The sequence below is a fragment of the Mustela nivalis genome, assembly GCF_964662115.1.
Source record: "Mustela nivalis genome assembly, chromosome: 9".
Lineage (NCBI taxonomy): Eukaryota > Metazoa > Chordata > Mammalia > Carnivora > Mustelidae > Mustela > Mustela nivalis.
Genome location: NC_139028.1, coordinates 106,874,774 through 106,893,239, shown reverse-complemented (window position 1 = coordinate 106,893,239; position 18,466 = coordinate 106,874,774). Strand labels below are relative to the sequence as shown.

The following is an 18,466-nucleotide window of genomic DNA, read 5'->3' as shown; positions in this document are numbered from 1 at the left end:
ATAGAAATGTCCTCAGGATTTTAAGGAACTTCCATATCCATTACAATAATTTTAGCAAAGTTGATTAAGAAGCTTTTACTAGGAGTCATGGTCTCTCTAAATAAATAAATAAATAAATAAATAAGTGAATGCATATTCTAAACTTCTGAGTACTTTCTATGTACAAAGTATTATGGGTTATTTTCTGTTGATTATTGTACAGCGCACAGTCTCTGAAAATCGAAAATTGATCAAAGAGTTTCCACAAAATGGCATGCTTTGTAGCTATGGGCCTTTAGAGATAATTTAGCCTAACCAGATTACTGGCTCAGGGAAAAAAGGTTTTTTTAAATTAACTTATGTTTTATGAAAGCCCCAAATATGACTTGCTATCTGATGTATTTATGATAGACTCACTCACTTAAAAATTTAGAACGTTGTTTTACAGTGAATTTCCCAAATGGGATAAGGTCTAATCAAGACCATTCATTGGTAGAGAAGCAACATAGAAAATTTAGAATTGGAAAATGTCATGCATTCATTGATTCAACAAATAATTATTGAACTTCTTCCATATGCCGGGCATGGGACTTCTTGTCGCATATAACAGTGAAGAAAACAAACATCATTCCTGCATCTCTACAGTTTGTAGAACAACAGATCTAAGATATTATTCTGTTTATTACCCTTTTGATGGGTCAGTCAAGTCCATGATGACATACGCAGAAGTAATGATAATACCAGCCTTATCATAGATTATCATGAAGATTAAATTAAAGGATGGATGTGGAGTCACTTCTTAAACTATAAACATGTTTTGTTGTTTCCCAATAAAAGCCATTCAATGAAAACAGTAAAAGTCTGGAACCAAAGTGTTATTGGAAGTGTGTCATGTAGTATGTTGGGGCCCCTGGGTGGCTCAATCTGTTAAGCGGGTGGCTCTTGATTTCAGCTCAGGTCATGATCTCAGGGTCCTGGGATCGAGCCCTGTCTCAGGCTCCTCGCTCAGGAAAAAAGAACGAGCAGTGTGTGAAGAAGGAATATTTTTTTTTGGGGGGGGGGTCAATCTTTACTTTGAAAAATGACTCAGAGCATGATGAGCAAAGGTAAGGATAATGCCAAAAAAATATGTAGCGGTAATGGTGCATTTTCTGGCTTCAAAGGGGTGCAAAAAATGAAAGATTTGACTATTATTGTAAAACTTCCATGGGTCAAAGAATTAAAAGTCTATATTTTATTTTATTTTTTAAGATTTTATTTGCTCATTTCACAGAGAGAAAGAACCCAAGCAGAAGGAGTGGCAGACAGAAGGATAGGGAGAAGCAGCCTCCCCACAGAGCAGGGAGAGCCCAGTGTGGGGCTCCATCCCAGAATCCTTGGATTATGACCAGAGCCAAAGGCAGTTGCTTAACGAACTGAGCCAACCCAGAAGCCCATAAAAGTCCATTTTAAAAAGGGAAGAAGATTTGTAGGAAATACATACTTGATACTTTTCTTATTAAGTATTTTTGGAAAGAGCTTGTAGGTATGTGGAAAAAAGATTCTGAACAGACTATTAGGGGAAGGGGAAATCTTAATGGAGGTGGGAAACTGTCTCAACATGATGAGTATAAAAGGGACATTAGAAAAAAATGTGTTTTTTTGTCAACTATTGAATTAAAAGTTTTTTTTTTAAATAAATGTTGAAAGAAATTTCAAAATATTTAACAAGTGAGTCAAATGTTCTTGTAATAGGACTTCTAATGCCAGATGCAGGATTACTGGCTCCTTCTCTTGGGGGGTTCTTTTGTGGGTTCCTCAGAGTGATCCAGTAATCCCAGTTCAGATAATCTGTCCTAGGAGATAATCCAAAATGCAGGGTTGGGTTGTGGTAGCAGCTTTTATTCAGAGGTGTGGTTGTATGTGTTCATAGTCTAAGTACACCCTGGTCTCATTAGCTAGTAGCTAAAAATGGCCTTCTTTTTCATTTAAAGCCTAATTATGATTGGGCTCATCTTTAGTGGTTTAGAGAAATGTAGGTGATACCAGAGTCTCTTATCCCTGCAGTTCAGAGTATCCCCAGGGGAGGAGCACACAGGTACTGTTGCTCTCCTGCCTTCAAGGCTGCCTCACACAGCTTCTGCTCCACCCACGGGTCCTGATTCCCATTGTGCAAACCTTCTCTTCTGCTTCCCAGGGATGGCCACTCTTCCCAGACCCCACCATTTCCTCCTGCACCTGCAAATACATTCACTTAATTCTAAGCCACCCACAGCATAGTTGAGGCCAGCCTGCCACTTCTGATGAGACTTTAGTAGAGAATGGACGTAATGAAGAGTAGTGTGATTCTGAGGGATAATGTGGTGCTACAACATGGCCTGCCTTGAGTCGCAGGTGGTTTGCTTAGAGACTCCAAAGGGGCAATACCACAGGGCAAAGGAATCCATCCACAGACCTTTTGTTTAAAGTTTGGCAACTCCTGGCACAATGCCACATGTAAACCCTCACAGCTGGTTCCTGGCTGAGTTTATCCAACCTGAATTCACTTCATCATGTAAAGGTGGCTTTCTAAAATAATAAATTGTAGAATATAATATTCTACTAATAAAGTTAAATACAAGATTATAGAGAAGATGTTTTGAATTTGCATAAAAATCACAAATAATTTCTCTCCAAGTTTTTGAATGGGAAACTCGGGAAACTCAAGTTTCCTTCCATGAACACAACAGTTTTATTCTAGGATTTTGGTTGAAATTACTGTGAACGATTCCTGATGAACAATTTTCAGTCATAATTTTGAAAAAAAATTTTACAACAGTCATATATTTAAAAGAGCTCTAATTAAGGTTAGAGAAATGATATTAAAGCTGTTTTTCCCTTTGTCCTTTTGACAAATGCAATGCTGAGGTTTCTCAGTGTAATGAAAATGGAATTCAGATCTACTCTAATGCTGACTTATTATGTATTTCAAACTCTGATGCAGCTCTAATGTGAACATTCATGGGTTAGACAGTCATGCGGAAGACTAGACAGAAGTCAGTAAAATGACAATCAGAAGAAAACCACAGATTTATTTGGTAAATGTGGAGACAGACTTGGGAACATGGGAGTGACATTTACCAGAGACCCCACCACGCCCACCTATTCAAGTCTTACTTGACCATATTTCCATGGATATTCAATGATGTCACCCAGCACCATGGTCCCTTCTCCTCAGTGGGGCTGTAGAAGTGGTTGGTCGGGTGCCTGACTTAGGCCATAGGAGTGTGTTGCAGTGAAGCAGAGAGAAGAACAGTGAACGTAAGGGTTAGTCCCTGTGGGGCCCATGGGGCATGCCTTCTGACCCTCTCTGTATGAACTTTCTGAAAAATGCCTACAGAGGCCACCCACAGTTGGAGTCTCCCAACAGGCCCGGGGGGCACCCATTGCCCCATCTTTGTCCCCATGTGTCTTGGCACTGTTATACTTCGCAAGCTGATTGAAAAACTCTTTTTGTTCACCAATGTCTCCCCAGTGGGGTGCCTTCTACAATGTAGGTACTAAGTAATATCGATATGGATGATTATAAGCTGTCTGATATTTAATTTTATCATATTCATCCTTATCTCAGAAGAAAATCTTTGCTTTGTCTTTGCATGTCTAAAAAGCTGACTGACATTCACAGCAACACTCTTCACCATAGCCTGACGCTGGAAACAAAACAAATGTCCACTCAAAACTGTTTGAATTTTGAAATGTGGTCTACCCGTACAGTGGAATATTATCTAGCTTTGAAAAGGAACAAGAATTTTCTACATGTTACAACATGGGTGAAACTTAAAGACATTATGTTAAGTGAAATAAAAATAAAATGATATGGGCATGTGTTAAAAGCACTACATAGGGACGAAAGACAAAAAAAGAAAGAAAAGAAATAAGTCATCTAACTTAGTAGCAGTTATATTTGTGTGGTGAGACTTGCCAAACATGACTTCTTAAAAAAAATTTCTCTTTATGTTTCTATAATAAGATAAAATTAAAAAAAAATCTATTTAAAAACCCCTGGAAATCTCTTCAAAAGTCCACTCAATTCTCCACAATTTATTTTTAATTGAGGCTGAGATTTGAGAAGAACCCTGTTTTACCAATGATTCTTCATTTTCAGTCAATAGCAATGTTTTAAGCACGGTCTTGCCAATGTATAGACTTCAGGTAGTTAATTTGCTATTTGCTGGTGTAAAAGATACATCATCATTCCTGCCCCTTATCTCAGTTTACCTGATTTTATACCTGAGGCCCCTGTGCCACATGTTTTCTACCTGATGAGAGGTTCTTAGGAGGTTCTGGGCTTCTGGACCCAATAGTGGGAAAGACTGTGTCAAGGAGCAGGGGAAGGAGCAGAAAGTGGAAGTGGGCTGGGGGCTGGGGAAGTGACATGTTTACAGTTTCATGCAAATTTTTTTTTTTTTTTTGGTATAATTGAGATCCAATTAATATTCTGGAGCATATGTAAGTAACTGTGTGGGAAGTCTGAAAGCATAAGGATCATTGACAGCATTGATAAAGGACCATCAGTCTTGTCCACATAAGATCAAGAAAATCTTGGGTTTAAAAGATCCCTGGATATGAAGTCAAAGGAGTGGAGTTTCGGGATCTGTCACTAACCTTCGTTGAGATCTCCAGAAGCTAACTTGCTTCCAGGAGCGCTTCATATTCCTCGTCTATAAAACAGAATTAAAAGCATTCACGAATGATGAAATAGGAGTTATTTATGGACGTTAAATCGTATAGAGATTTGTTGGTGTTTATCATTACTGTTGATCAAAATAACCAGAAAGATAAGGCCTCCGCCCTCAGGAAATTTCCAACCGAATAAAGCATAGCTAATGTATAAATGGCTAAAATTGATAGCAATAGAGTTAGTCATCAGAAGCAAGCACATGGCTTCATGGAAACTCAAAGGAAAGAAGGCGGGAAGCGACAGAGGAAGAAAAGAAAGAAAGAAACCATATTGGATTAGAGAAGTGGATGATTTCATGGAGGAAGTGATTCTTGGGATTGAGCGTAAAGGTAGGGGTGGGATGTCTAACCATGGTGAGGATACCAGGTGGTGAGAACAGCACAAGGAAAAGCTGAGTGATGTGGCAGAGGGGATCTGATTTAGCTGAGATCGTAGGAACTGTGAAGGAAAGGGGTAGGGGAGATGGAGAGAAGATGAGATGGAGTCAGATCCCCTAATCAGTGTGGGGGTTGGGGCATTATTCTTTCTATAGTAAGAGACCGACATTTATAACAGGCAGGGCAACCAAGTGGAGAGGCAGCTTTGTGCAAGGTGGCAGGAATGAGAAACTGGAGGTTAGAGACCAGGTAGGAGCTAGGACAATGGCCAGGGTGGGAGGAGTGATGGCCACACAATGAGCACTTCATATTACGCTTGGGTTCTTACTCCATCTCAGGCACATTATATGCCTTGCTTCTTTTCCACTGCAGGCAATGCTATTTAGCCTGCTGTTATATAGAAAGGAACTGAAACAGGAGTTTTAAATTTAACTTGTTCAAGATCAAGAGACCGTGTTCCAACCAGAAGTGACCGTGTACAAGACTCGTGTTCTTTGACATAGCTAGGATGTGAATTACAGCCTTTCCTACTATAGCTTTGGATTCTTATAATTAATCTCCTGGGTTTGCCAGATATTGCGGAATTGGGAGCAAATTTTATTTTGTTTTGTAAGGCAGGGGGCTAAAATTGCAAGAAGATGAGATTGCAATCAAGGGAATGATCATGCTGGAAAGTGACCCCCCTGCTCTGATCAATTTACAAAAGGACCCCTCCCCAGGCTCAGTCCTTTTTTGCTGCCTCTCCTGTGCCAGGCCCTGGGAACCGACTTTCAGAGTTGAACAGCCATTATCGCTCAGGAAGTTTTCGTATTTAAAATTGCCTTGATTAATTAGCTCCTCTGAAACTTGTTTAGGAGTGAAATAAATTCTTTTAAGTTCGGTAATTGCAGATCTCTGAGCACCCAATCAATACTAATGATACCCAAGGCATCTTGTTAGAGAGGGATCAGTAAGAATGTTGGGCCTCGAAGCCTTGGTCTCACACAGGAAAGAAGAGTGGGAGTTAGCATTCTGCTGTAATGGTTTCTCTGAAGAGTTAACCACTGATGGCTCCGGCCTCCAAATCACATATGGTTTTTTTGAGTCACAGAGATGTTAGGAGGGAAAACTGCCTTACACCTGCCCTGGGCTGAGCCCTTTCTTTGTTGAGTGAGGAAACTGATCTGCTCAAGGTCATGGAGTTAGAGGCACAACTCACTCAATAAACCTGGTGCCCCTGATATTTAGAGCAATTACTCCTTGTCAGGTACCTTGGCACCTGCTCCTGAAAAAGAAAGGAAAGAAAGAAGGAAGACAGGAGAGGAGGAAGGAGGGAAGGAAAGAAGTCGATGGAGAAGAGAAAGCTCCCGTAACTCTCACAATGGAAGGGGGTATTAGACATTTTATAAGTAACTCATGACTATTTCCAAAGAACTACCCCCCTCCCCAAGATAATTATGTTCTTATGGAATTTTAGAAAGTTGTGATACAACAGTAAAGGAGAACTTTTTAAAAAGACAGTTAATGCTTTCTGGTACTTTCTGATGAAGCCAATAAAGAGAAGGCAATAGTTTTCAGCACTCAGGGAAATAATGAGTCTACCTTAAGACGTGACTTCTATTCGATTCTCTTTTTACCCATTTTTTAAAAATTAGATTTTTTTCTCTGAGAAATATGTGGCTGTGCAAATATATTTTGTGTTTTCTTATATATGTAGACTTTGCACATATGTATGATACAGCAAATATATGACACAGCAAACATTATACTAGGTTGGTGTGGGTGTGGGGGGAGGTCCTGGAATGAAAACTTTAAATAAATATTATAGTGCTAAGGTTTAAGATAAAAGATAAAGGTTTAAGGTTTAAGATAAAAGTGAGAAAGCTACAACAAAAAGCCATGTGGGATTATGCAAAACAGTAGTAAGGGACCCTGGTTTTATAGCATATGCACTCATCAACTCAAAATGGATTAGAAATCTAATCCAATGGATTAGAGATGTAAGACCTGAAAGTCTAAGAACTCCTAGAAGAAAAAGTAGAGGAAAAGCTCCTTGACATTGGTCTCAGGAATAATTTTTTTTTTTTTGGATTTGATATCAAAAGTGTAAGAAACAAAACACAACAAAAAAACAAGTAAGTGAGACTACATCAAAGTGAAAAGCTCCTGCACAGCAAAACAAATAATAAACACACTGAAAAGGCAAACCATTTACTGGGATAAAAACATTTGCAAACCATAGATCTGATCAGAGGTTAACATCCAAAATATATAAGGAACCCTAAATCTCAGTGGCAAATTAAACCAAACCACACACACACACACAAAACAACCAAAACTGATTAGTAAATGGGCAAAGAACATTCACAGACATTTTTCCAAAGAAGACATATAAATGGCCAATCCGTGTATAAAAAGATACTCAAGACCACTACTCGTCAAGGAAATGCAAATCAAAAGGACAGCGAGGTATCACCTCATACCTGTTGTGATGACTATTATCAATGTGCTCGCTTCGGCAGCACATATACTAAAAGACAAAAGAGGGGCACCTGGGTTGCTCAGTTGGTTAAACGGGTGACTCTTGATCTCAGCTCAGGTTTGATCTCAGGATCAAGAGTTCATGTTCCACAACGGGCTCTCTTAAAAAAAAAAAAAAAAAAAAAGACAGATGCTAGCAAGTGTTGTCAAGGACATACAGAAAAGAGGATCCTTGTGCACTTTTGGGAGGAATATAAATGGTTACAAGCGTTATGGAAAACAGTATGGAATTTCCTCTAAGAACAAAACTACCATATGATCCAACAATTCCACTTCTGGGTATATATTCATAGAAAACGAAATCAGGACCTTGAAGAGATATTTGCACTCTCATGTCTTTTTTCCCGCTCTTTCTTTCTAAGAGATAAATTTTATTGAAAACACTGGAAGGGAGCAGTGAACAGGAGAGACCTGGAGGGGTTGTGGTAAGGGGCCACAGTTGTATGGTGGAGTGGGGAAGTTTGGGAATGAATGGAATTCCCCCCCCCCTTTTTTTTTTTGTAAATGTGCCTGGGTGTAAGTAGTTCATTGGTTAGTTGGGTCCTGTGGCTATTTTGGGGTGGGTTGCTTATTCACTGCATTCACCTTGGTGGTCACTGTCTGCCCTTGTGCCTTGCTCAAGTTTCCATTGTTTAAGCCTGTTGCCTAAATGCAGCCTGCTGACCTGCTGCACCTGCTGACAGGTGGACAATGACAAATCTTTGGCATTTGTGTGTGTGTAGGGGGGAGTCTCATCTTCGGTAGCTTCTTCCTGCTGAATGAGGGGGGCAGAGATGTCCCTACCTACAGGTCAACATTGGTCAGATGGGGGAATTTATATATAGGAGTTGCAAAACGTAAAGGCAGCTGAATCCAAGGTAGACAACATGTCTGAATCTCCCTGAATAGAAAGGATTATGCGTGGGCTGGAAGTTATGGCAGTGAAGGAGTTTTGTCTCCAGGAGGAGAGATATCAGAAAAGACAAATTGGGGCACCTAAGTGGCTAGTTTTGCTAAGCATCCAACTCTTGATTTTTGGCTCAGGTCATGATCTCAAGGTCATGGGATTGAGCGCCTCATTGGGCTCTTGAAAAACAGAACAAAAACTATGAAATGCTATATACGAATTTCAACTATGTATAAACTCATACATAAAACAAATAAAATTAAATACTGAAAGGGACATAAAATTTTCGACATTCCATTACAGATTTTACAGCTCACTCATGAAGGGTGTTAGTTTCACAAAACCCATTGGAGATCTTCATCAATTTCCTCAAAGGTTTCTCTTAATTTGTGTATCTCAGTTCTCTTTGAAGCTCTCCTAGTCATCATCAATTATTGGTTTTCCTTCTTTTAATTGCTAGATGGCTATACGTCAGAGCCTCAGAGCTAAGCAGATATACTTGCAAGGGGAATATGTATCTAGCATGACAATCCCCTCTGTCATCAGCTTTCATTGTGTTTGTGTTGTATACTCGGAGGATAATATAACAAAGAAAACAAAACTTAGGTCTTCAAATATGTTGACTTTTTGTTTAGGCATGTTAACTATTATGAAGTAGAGAGGTTTATTTCAGGGTTCAGAATTTCTTAAGGGGTTATGTCTTTGAAAAAGAAATATATATATTTGGTATGTGTGTGTTAGGCCTTCTGTTTCTTAACATAACTACATAATGTTTGGGATTTGGATCATAAATACAGATCACAGAACCTCTGTGTATATTCCATTTCTCTATTATCCTGGCTCGGGGTCTCTTGCATTTGGGAATATGGGAATAGAGTTTTCTTCTTCTGGTGGGTGGCTGATTGTATTGTCAATTTGTCTCCCCCACTTTCCCGTTATTATACTCTCCTTAGGGTGCTACAGGGTGAGATTTTACAAAAATATTAGTCAGCAATTTCACATCACCGGAAAAACTTCAATTTCTGAAATTTTAGTGCCTTACCTCCTTGAGAAACATGTAAAATGCACTGCAATGCTCAAAGTAGAGAAATGAAACATCAGGAGCAATATGAATATTAGTTCTAAATTTATGTATTGATTATTGTGTGTTCTAAGCAAGGCTCTAAGCACTTTACATGTATTAACTGATCAAATGATTTACAGATTTACATGCAGTTGCTGACATTTTCTGATTTTTAAAAACAATTTTATTTCTTAAAGAACTGTTATAATATTTTCTGTTATTTTTTTTTCATTTATTTATTTTCAGCATAACAGTGTCATTATTTTTTCACCACATCCAGTGCTCCATGCAATCCGTGCCCTTTATAATACCCACCACCTGGTACCCCAACCTCCCACCCCCCATAGTCTCTCATGATTCACCTCCCCTTCCAATTTTGTTAATTTTTTTTCTGTGAGTTTCTGCTAATTCTGTCAATTTCTGTTATATGTTGCTTAGGAAAGTTCTCCACTGCTCTACACAGGTTTTTCTCTCTTTGAACCGTTCAAGGTTTGAAGGAGTTAGCATCCATAAAATGTACCATCCTGTGCCTGGCATTTCACACTTAGAATTGCAACTTATTCCTCTTACTAAGATTTGAGAATGGCAGACAGGTGTGGAGTGCCCCTGAATTCCTGATGTTACACATTGTAGTTTATACAGAGTGCATTGGTTGGTGATCACCTAGTACAAAGTGCAGGAAGTGATTAATTTTGTTGGATTATTATACTGTCATATAATTATTTGATTTCTTCCCTCATGTGGCAGTAAGTTCCAAAAGAAAAGGCACTCTATCTCTATTTTGTTTTAATTTTTACTTGTTTTTTGATTTTAAGTGATATTTATTAAAACCTTTATATATGTTATCTTATTTCATCCTCACAACAATTATATGGGGAAGACAGGCTATTTCCATTTTATAGATAGGAAATCTGAGGCTAAATGAGTTTAAGTGCACTGTTCCTGATCGCACAAATAGTGCATTGTAGACTTGAGGTCCATACTTAGGCAATCTCTGTTCTGGGCTTGCTTCTTAGCCATTATAGGCTCACCTAAGACCTTATCTTGACTCATGGTTATGTCTCCCCCAACATCTAACTCAGTGCTGGATACACATGAGTTGCTTGATAAATATATTTCAAATGCATAAAGATAATCACAGTCCGATGTAGAGAAACAGTTTGCCCTAACTATGTGACTTGCTTCTGTCTCTCAGTTTCATTTCTCAAATTCCATCTCTCAGTTTCATTGTTTGCAAAAGGGCACATTTTATTAAGTGGTACTCCATATGGTTCAGAGCGAAAATTCTGGTCTTCATTATCTTTGTTATTACTGTTGTTATTATGGACTACAAATAATTCCTGAGCATCTATTATGTGCAGACAATTCTATTGGTTATTCTTTCTGATGAATTCTATTCTATATCAAATATAAAAGTGAAATTCACAAAGGAAATGGACTTTACTGGTTAATTGGACCAATTATATTCATGATAAATGATCTCTCCCTCCTTCATTCCAGAAAGATAACTGAGTATTATAATTGTTCACTTGGCACCAGAATAGCACATGAAGATATGATTTGCTTTTAGTGGCATATCCCAAAGGGAAGCTCAGGCTTATATTTTCTCCCAGCATTGTTACCATTGGAAGGAGGATTCCCATGGAGTAAACAGAAGGCACTTTTTTTTCCTAAGGTAAAATGAAAAGTTGTGGACTTGAGTTGAAATTCAAATGAAGTCACTATTTACGTTCATGATGTAAGTACTGTGTTTAACCAGAGGAATTCCATCTGTATATCACTATATGGACAACACCCCCCCCCCTACAATTCTTAATGCAATCAAGCCATAACATAGTTTGGTTTTCTGAAATACAGTAAGGTTTTCTTCCTTTTTAACATATGTGAAGAAAAAAGCTGAAATGTCTCCAAATATCTTGTGTTCAATTCCTTTCTTTTTCAGTGAAACAGGCAATTAGATATGTATGCAATGGAGGTTTTCCTTCTTGTGAACCTTCTATAGCTCTATGTACTTGTGTTTGGTCCCTCCTTGCATTTTGCAGAAAACTTATTAGCCTTTAAAGTAGATCAGAGTAGAAATGTTAACTTGAGTCAACATTTTCATGACCTTAAAAAAATTCTTTTTCTATGTTAGGCAGTGCAAGGAACAGGAGCTCCTTAAGAGGAGGAGTACAATTGTATCTATCATCTATTATCTCTATCTATCATCTATCTAACATTTATCATCATTTATCTATCCATCTTCTATCTATCATCTTTCTATCATCTATTTATCATCTATCATCTATCTATTATCTATCACCTATCTTCTCAATCATCATCATCTATCATCTATATCGCTACTCTATCTCTACCTCTATGTATATGTAATATATCTATATCTATTTCTCTCTGTATGTCTGTCCGTACCTATAACTATATCTATGTGTCTCTATTTTTCACCTTCTTTAATATCTGAGATCTTTTTATGGAAATAAAGATTCGGATTTGATGGCAGATGCATGTGGCCTGGAGAGGATTGAGAACTCAGAGCTCCGTTCCTTGTGGATGACCACTCTCAGAAGCATCTATTTCTTAGAAAGTTCTCCCTATGAGGAGGTATTTGAAAGATGGGGAGCAGAGATGTTTTATGGGGAGAAGGTTTCTGAGCACCCTGTGACTCTAGCAAGGCATGCAGCCAGATTTGTCTATGAATGAATGACCAACAAAGGTAGCTCTAAAGCTTTTTTTTTTGTTTGTCTCCATATATAAGAATACTGTTCAATATATTTTTCATTATATTTCATGCATTCTTTTCACAAGGATTCTTGGAAGAAATGATTTCAAAGTTGGTAACAAGAACGGTAATGTTTTGCCCAAATTCTAGGTTGATTTACTTGTCTTTTGGATGCTACTAATTGTGTAAATGAGCTGGTGAAAAGTTTGAGGGAAATTTGTGGTCTGTACAGAACAGTGGGTTGGACTTGCTCATGGGCAACAGGTTTTATTCTTGGCTCTATTTTGTGTTGGTCTTGTTTTTCCTTTCATGTTTTCTTATTTATGTTGTTTACCTGTGTTTGTGTCTCATGCTAGACAGCCTCAACCTTTTGTTAATTTGTAAAAGTATTCACATACATAGTCACATATGTATATATTGACATGCCTGTTTATTTTATATTTTGATAACTGGAGAGGCAAACAGGAGCGATTGGGGAAGAAACATCTTTTACAATTCTCATTCCCAATTTAGTTCTGCAGTCTAGCCCAGCAACTTCCCAGCTTGTGTGACAGACACATACTGAAGAAGGGAAGGTTTCTGTATAGTAACATGTGAAACTCTGAGGAGTCAGTATAGGTACAAGTGAAAGTCCTTGGGAGGTAAAGCAAATATATCTGAAGGAGAGACTATTGAGGTAAAGAAACTGTAAAGTCAGAGAGAATGCAAGTCATAGTTTCAACTTCCAGTTTTCATAGGGCTTAATCACATTTGTGGCTTCTTGAAGGCCCACTGAACTAAGAAAAGTAGGTGAGACAATAGTTTTAAGTATACCACGTAACACAAAAGCAAAATTAAATACCCAACTTTTGTAGCAACATGGACGGGACTGGAAGAGATTATGCTGAGTGAAATAAGTCAAGCAGAGAGAGTCAATTATCATATGGTTTCACTTATTTGTGGAGCATAACAAATAGCATGGAGGACAAGGGGAGTTAGAGAGGAGAAGGGAGTTGGGGGAAATTGGAAGGGGAGGTGAATCATGAGAGACTATGGACTCTGAAAAACAATCTGAGGGGTTTGAAGTGGAGGTTGGGGTACCAGGTGCTGGGTATTATAGAGGGCACGGATTGCATAGAGCACTGGGTGTGGTGCAAAAATAATGAATACTGTTATGCTGAAAATAAATTAAAAAAAAAGCAAAATTAAGTTTTTTTCTCAATCATAAGAGGTTTTAATTTTGACTTTTTAAAAAAGATTTTGTTTATTTATTTGAGATAGAGAGAGAGAGAGAGAACACAAGCAGAGGGAGTGGGAGAGTGAGCAGTCTCCCAGCTGAGCAGGGAACCCAATGCAGAGCTTGATCCCAGGACCCTGGGATCATGACCTGAGCTGAAGGCCCATGGTTAACCAACTGAGCCACCCAGGTGTCCCTCAAACATAAGAGAATTTTAAAACCTTGGATCTAAAGCAGAAATATTAGCTCAGAACCCTGACAGTGATAATTTAGCCTTTTTTTCATTGTGCTGTGCTGGAGAAGTTAGCATCCTAGGGGCTTAACACAGACAAATGGAGATGTTGCTTCCCACTTTGCTGGCAACACACCTACCTCCTGCGTCTGCCTCAGAAGGAAAGAAGACTGTCAGGGGTCGAATTCCACAACCTCTTGTACTAGCAAATCATCATCAGCTTGGTGGCACAAAACAACACAATTTATTTCACAGTTCTGGAGGTCAGCTGTCCAAACTCAATATTACTGGGCCAAAATCAAGGTGTTGGTGGGGCTACTCTCCACCCAGAGGCTCCATTGGAGAATCCTCACAGGCCTCATAGGCCTGGTGGTGCTGGCAGTCCCCATGGCTCTATCTCTCCAGTCTTTGCTTCTATGGCCACACTACCTCCTCCTCCTGTGTCTGTAGTCAAACCTCCCTCTGCCTCCTCCCTATAAGGATATTTGTGATGGCACTAAGGGCCCACCCTGATAATCTCCCCAACTCAAGATTCTTAATTTTGAACCCAATGAGTCTTTCCCCATATAAAGTAATATTCCCAGGTTCCTGGAACTAGAACCTGCATGTCTTTCTGGGCCATATGCAGCTTACTGTTTTGCTCCAAACCATGCACTTTGTTTTGTTTTAACATTTTCTAGGATATTCAACCACATCATGAACACAGTTAGCCACAGATTAACATTTTGCTTCCTTTACCATCCATGGTGGTAGCTATGGCTCACATTCCTATTATTAAAGGAAAACTGTTATTCAAATTACACACTTTTTACTTGATGCATAGCTGTGTTCCCGGTTTTGTGGATAAAAAGTTGAATAAAATAAAGTTATTGCTTTCAAGGATATTCCAAAATATGATTAGAATAATAAAAAGTATCCTTCTGGGTGTAATTCTCTAGTAAAGACAAAAGGAGTCAATGACCAGCAGAGAAACCAGAGCGTTACTTCATGCTTCCTTTTTTAACATCTATCACAAGGCACTCTATCAGGTGCAAAGAGAAAAGATAACTCAATCACCCTCTCTGGTAAGGAGGAAAAATTAATTGAGAAATATATGGTGACAGGGAATAAAGGGAACAGCATAGTGAGTACTTTAAATGGTATTTGAATAGCTTTGTATGGTGATGGTTGGTAGCTACACTTGTGGTGAACATAGCATAATGTATAAACTTGCTGAATCACAATGTTGCACACCTGAAACAAATGTAACATTGTGTGTCAGCTATACTCAAAAAAAAATAATAATATGGTGGTGCATGCTATGTTATGTGCCTGATAACTAATCTCTCCCCCACAGCATAGAAATGATTTCTCAGTAGTCTGAAAAAAGTGATATCCACTATGGCATGAACATGTCTCGCGTTGAACAACATACATGCATCTCTTGGGTATTTCAGGGATCTAAAATGGCAAATGATAAGGGAAGTTGATATATGGATGTATTGACATATTTATTAATCTTTTCACAGAAAAGGACCATAGAAACCCAAAATCAATGGATGAGAAAAATTTCACCAAAGTGAAAGAGTTTATACTTTTAGGGTTTACATCAGACCTGTGGTTACAGAAAGTACTCTTTGTCATTTTCTTCATCATCTATGTCGCTAGTCTTTCAGGGAACATCACCCTGATTTCTCTGATCTGTGCTGATTCTCGGCTCCACACAGCCATGTATTTCTTCATTGGGAACCTGTCTTTTCTGGATCTCTGGTATTCTTCTGTCTACACCCCAAAGATCCTGGTGACCTGCATCTCGGAAGACAAAAGCATCTCCTTTGGTGGCTGCCTAGCTCAGTTCTTCTTCTCTGCTGGGTTGGCATATAGTGAGTGTTACCTGTTGGCTGCCATGGCTTATGACCGTTATGTGGCCATCACCAACCCTCTGCTTTATTCACAGGTGATGTCCTCAAGGTTATGTGCAAGTCTTGTTGCAGCTTCATACCTTAGTGGCTTTCTTAACTCAATCATCATTACCAGTGAGACATTTACCCTCAGCTTCTGTGGGAGCAATGTTATTGATGATTACTTCTGTGATCTGCCCCCCCTTGTCAAGCTGGCCTGTGATGTAAAGGAGAGCTACCAGGCTGTGCTCTATTTCATACTGGCCTCCAATGTCATTGCTCCTGCTGTGCTCATCCTTGCCTCCTACCTCTTTATTATTGCTGCCATCTTGAAGATCCGCTCCACCCAAGGCCGCCTCAAGGCTGTCTCTACCTGTGGCTCTCATTTGACAGCTGTCACCTTGTACTACGGCTCTATTCTCTTCATTTACTCCCGTCCAAGTACGAGCTATGCCCTGGAAAGGGATAAAGTGGTGTCGGTGTTCTATACTGTGGTGATACCATTGTTGAATCCCTTGATCTATAGCTTAAGAAATAAAGATGTTAAAGATGCTCTGAAGAAAATGTTAGATAAGGCACCAATTTTTAAATGAAAATACTTGGGAAATATGACTGTATCTTTTTTCTCAGTAATCTCCACATCATTGTTATTAGCCTAGACTCTCAGAAATAACAAAAATAAACAAAAAAATTACTAGATAATATGGAAACGCTTGATTGCAATTGTCTTTTTAAGTTGGCACTAATGTCTTTGAGTAGGTGTGTAAAATAAACACGGTTGGTATATTTGGAATAACTCTTATGCCTGCTACCTGGGACTAGTCTAAAATTCCTGAGATTCTGAAAAGGGTGAATAAGAGTTTTTGTTTTGTTTTGTTTTATTTTGCTTGTCATGATAAAAAGGTTTTTTTGGCAACAGATACAGGGAAGAGCAAATATCTCAGAGTCAGAGTGTGCTTTCAGTGAAAGAGTATTTCCTCAACAATTAGAAAAATCAAGGGTAAAAGAAGAGCAGTTGTATAAAGACCAAGAAATGGAGATATAAATAGAAATAGGTAGGGAGAGAGATAGAGAGAAAGATTTCAAAAAGCTTTTACATCCATGAGAAGATTCATTGTGAAAATCTCTGCTAAGTGAAGAAATAAATAGTCTTTAAGGTTCTATGAATGTTTGTATTTCTTTGCTTGTTCACCTTTATGTATGAATTCATTACAACTTAGAGAATGTTTCATTATGGTGTCTCTCACTTCCTAATTTTCAGTCTTTTTACATATAAAACATGAAGCTGTGCTCACACAACAAAAGCCCTAGTGTTATTAGCCAAGTATATTCATTTGCTAGGGTTGCCTTAACAAAATACCACAGACTGGGTGACTGAAACAACAGAAATTTATTTTCTCACAGCTCTGGAGCAGAAAAGGCCAAGATCAAGGGTCCACTCAGGTTGATTTGTTCTGAGGTCTCTCCTCTGCTTGTAGGTGGGCACCCTCCTGCTTTCTCCTCACTTGGTCTTTTCTGTGCACAGGTAGCTCTTGTACTTCTTTGTGAGTCCAAATTTCCATTCTTCTTTTATGAAGACTTGGATTAGATTAGGGCTCACCCTAACCATCTCATTTTAACTTAATCACTTAAAAAAAAGAGATTTATTTATTTGTTTTAGGGAGGGAGATAGCATGAGAAAAGGGGAGAAAAGAGTGAGGGAGAGAGAATCTCAAGCAGACACCATGTTGATCATGGAACCCAACAAGGGGCTTGATGCCATGACCCCAAGATCATGACCTGAGCTGAAACCAAGAGTTGTACTCTTAGCCTACTGAAATACCCAGGCACCCCTTAACTTAATCACTTCTATAGAGGCCCTATCTCCAAACACACATTCTGAGTCACTATTAGTCAACATACAAATTTTAGAAGGTTGCCATTCAATCCATAATAACAGGTTTTTATTTTATTTTATTTTATTTATTTATTTGACAGAGAGATCACAAGTAGGCAGAGAGGCAGGCAGAGAGAGAGAGAGAGAGGAGGAAGCGGGCTCCCTGCTGAGCAGAGAACCCGACGTGGGACTCGATCCCAGGACCTTGAGATCATGACCCGAGCCGAAGGCAGTGGCTTAACCCACTGAGCCACCCAGGCGCCCCTATAATAACAGGTTTTAATAGGAGTTTTCTGATGAATGAGACAAGGTAAGGTAGCCTGGAAGCACAGTACAGACAAGGAAGCATAGGAGATCTGGCAGTAGAAAAAATTATAAACCACAAATGATACACTCTAAAAAAGCTTATTTAGAATAATTTGGGGAGTTTCTATTATCAGACACGTTTGTGATTATATTGTGATTTAATGGTAAGACAGTGAGATTTTAGTAAAATATTTTTCATTTCATCATGTCCTAATTAACATCCTATTCCAATACTGTAAATGAACTCTAATTGATTCTTTAGAGACTGAAGTGTATATTTCTGCTCTGTGGAAGAGGTCTCAAAGGTCTATGAGAAAATGTACATATCAAGTCCAACAAAGCATGCCAAAATGTCAGAGGAAAGAGAAAAGCCTGTCACTTCCAGCATCGGTCCTTCCTTGCCAAGGGTAAGCAACTAGAACCAGGGGTAGATAAGTGTTTGGTCTCTCTTTGGACTCAGCTAAATTAGAAGGGAGATACAGAGTCAGGCATGGCTCTCAAAGGATCATTGTTATGCCACACACACATACAGAAAGACACAGTCTTCTAAATAAGAGTCCACTAATGAGATGCCTCATGTTCATCTAGAATTTGCACTTCAGTCTGGTAGTTATGTTGGGTCATCATGTATTTACTAACACAGTGGGGTAAACAAAAAGAGAATATGGTTGACCTACTTTTGGATTATAGTGTCCAAGCTACACTGTGTGATATTT

General features: G+C 38.8%; 2 protein-coding genes across 2 annotated transcripts in view; both read left to right on the top strand.

Moving 5' to 3' along the window:
• Nucleotides 1-18,466, top strand: part of LOC309840393 (uncharacterized protein) — a gene marked incomplete at its 5' end in the record, with an annotated part of 40,274 nt that overhangs the window by 17,494 nt on the left and 4,314 nt on the right. The window contains 2 exons of the mRNA XM_082682442.1: nucleotides 4,849-5,007; nucleotides 18,013-18,157. Coding sequence (XP_082538568.1) covers nucleotides 4,849-5,007; nucleotides 18,013-18,157 — 304 coding nt within the window. The remainder of the gene's footprint in view (nucleotides 1-4,848; nucleotides 5,008-18,012; nucleotides 18,158-18,466) is intronic.
• LOC309872883 (olfactory receptor 9G19-like) lies at nucleotides 11,151-16,278 on the top strand. Its single transcript, XM_082747850.1, has 2 exons — nucleotides 11,151-11,262; nucleotides 15,197-16,278. Exon 2 carries the CDS (start codon nucleotides 15,223-15,225, stop codon nucleotides 16,159-16,161), a length of 939 nt encoding a protein of 312 aa, XP_082603976.1. The 5' UTR covers nucleotides 11,151-11,262; nucleotides 15,197-15,222; the 3' UTR covers nucleotides 16,162-16,278.

Excerpts from the sequence above, each read along its gene's own strand:
- LOC309872883 (XM_082747850.1), top strand. The coding sequence starts at position 15,223 with ATGGATGAGAAAAATTTCACCAAAGTGAAAGAGTTTATACTTTTAGGG.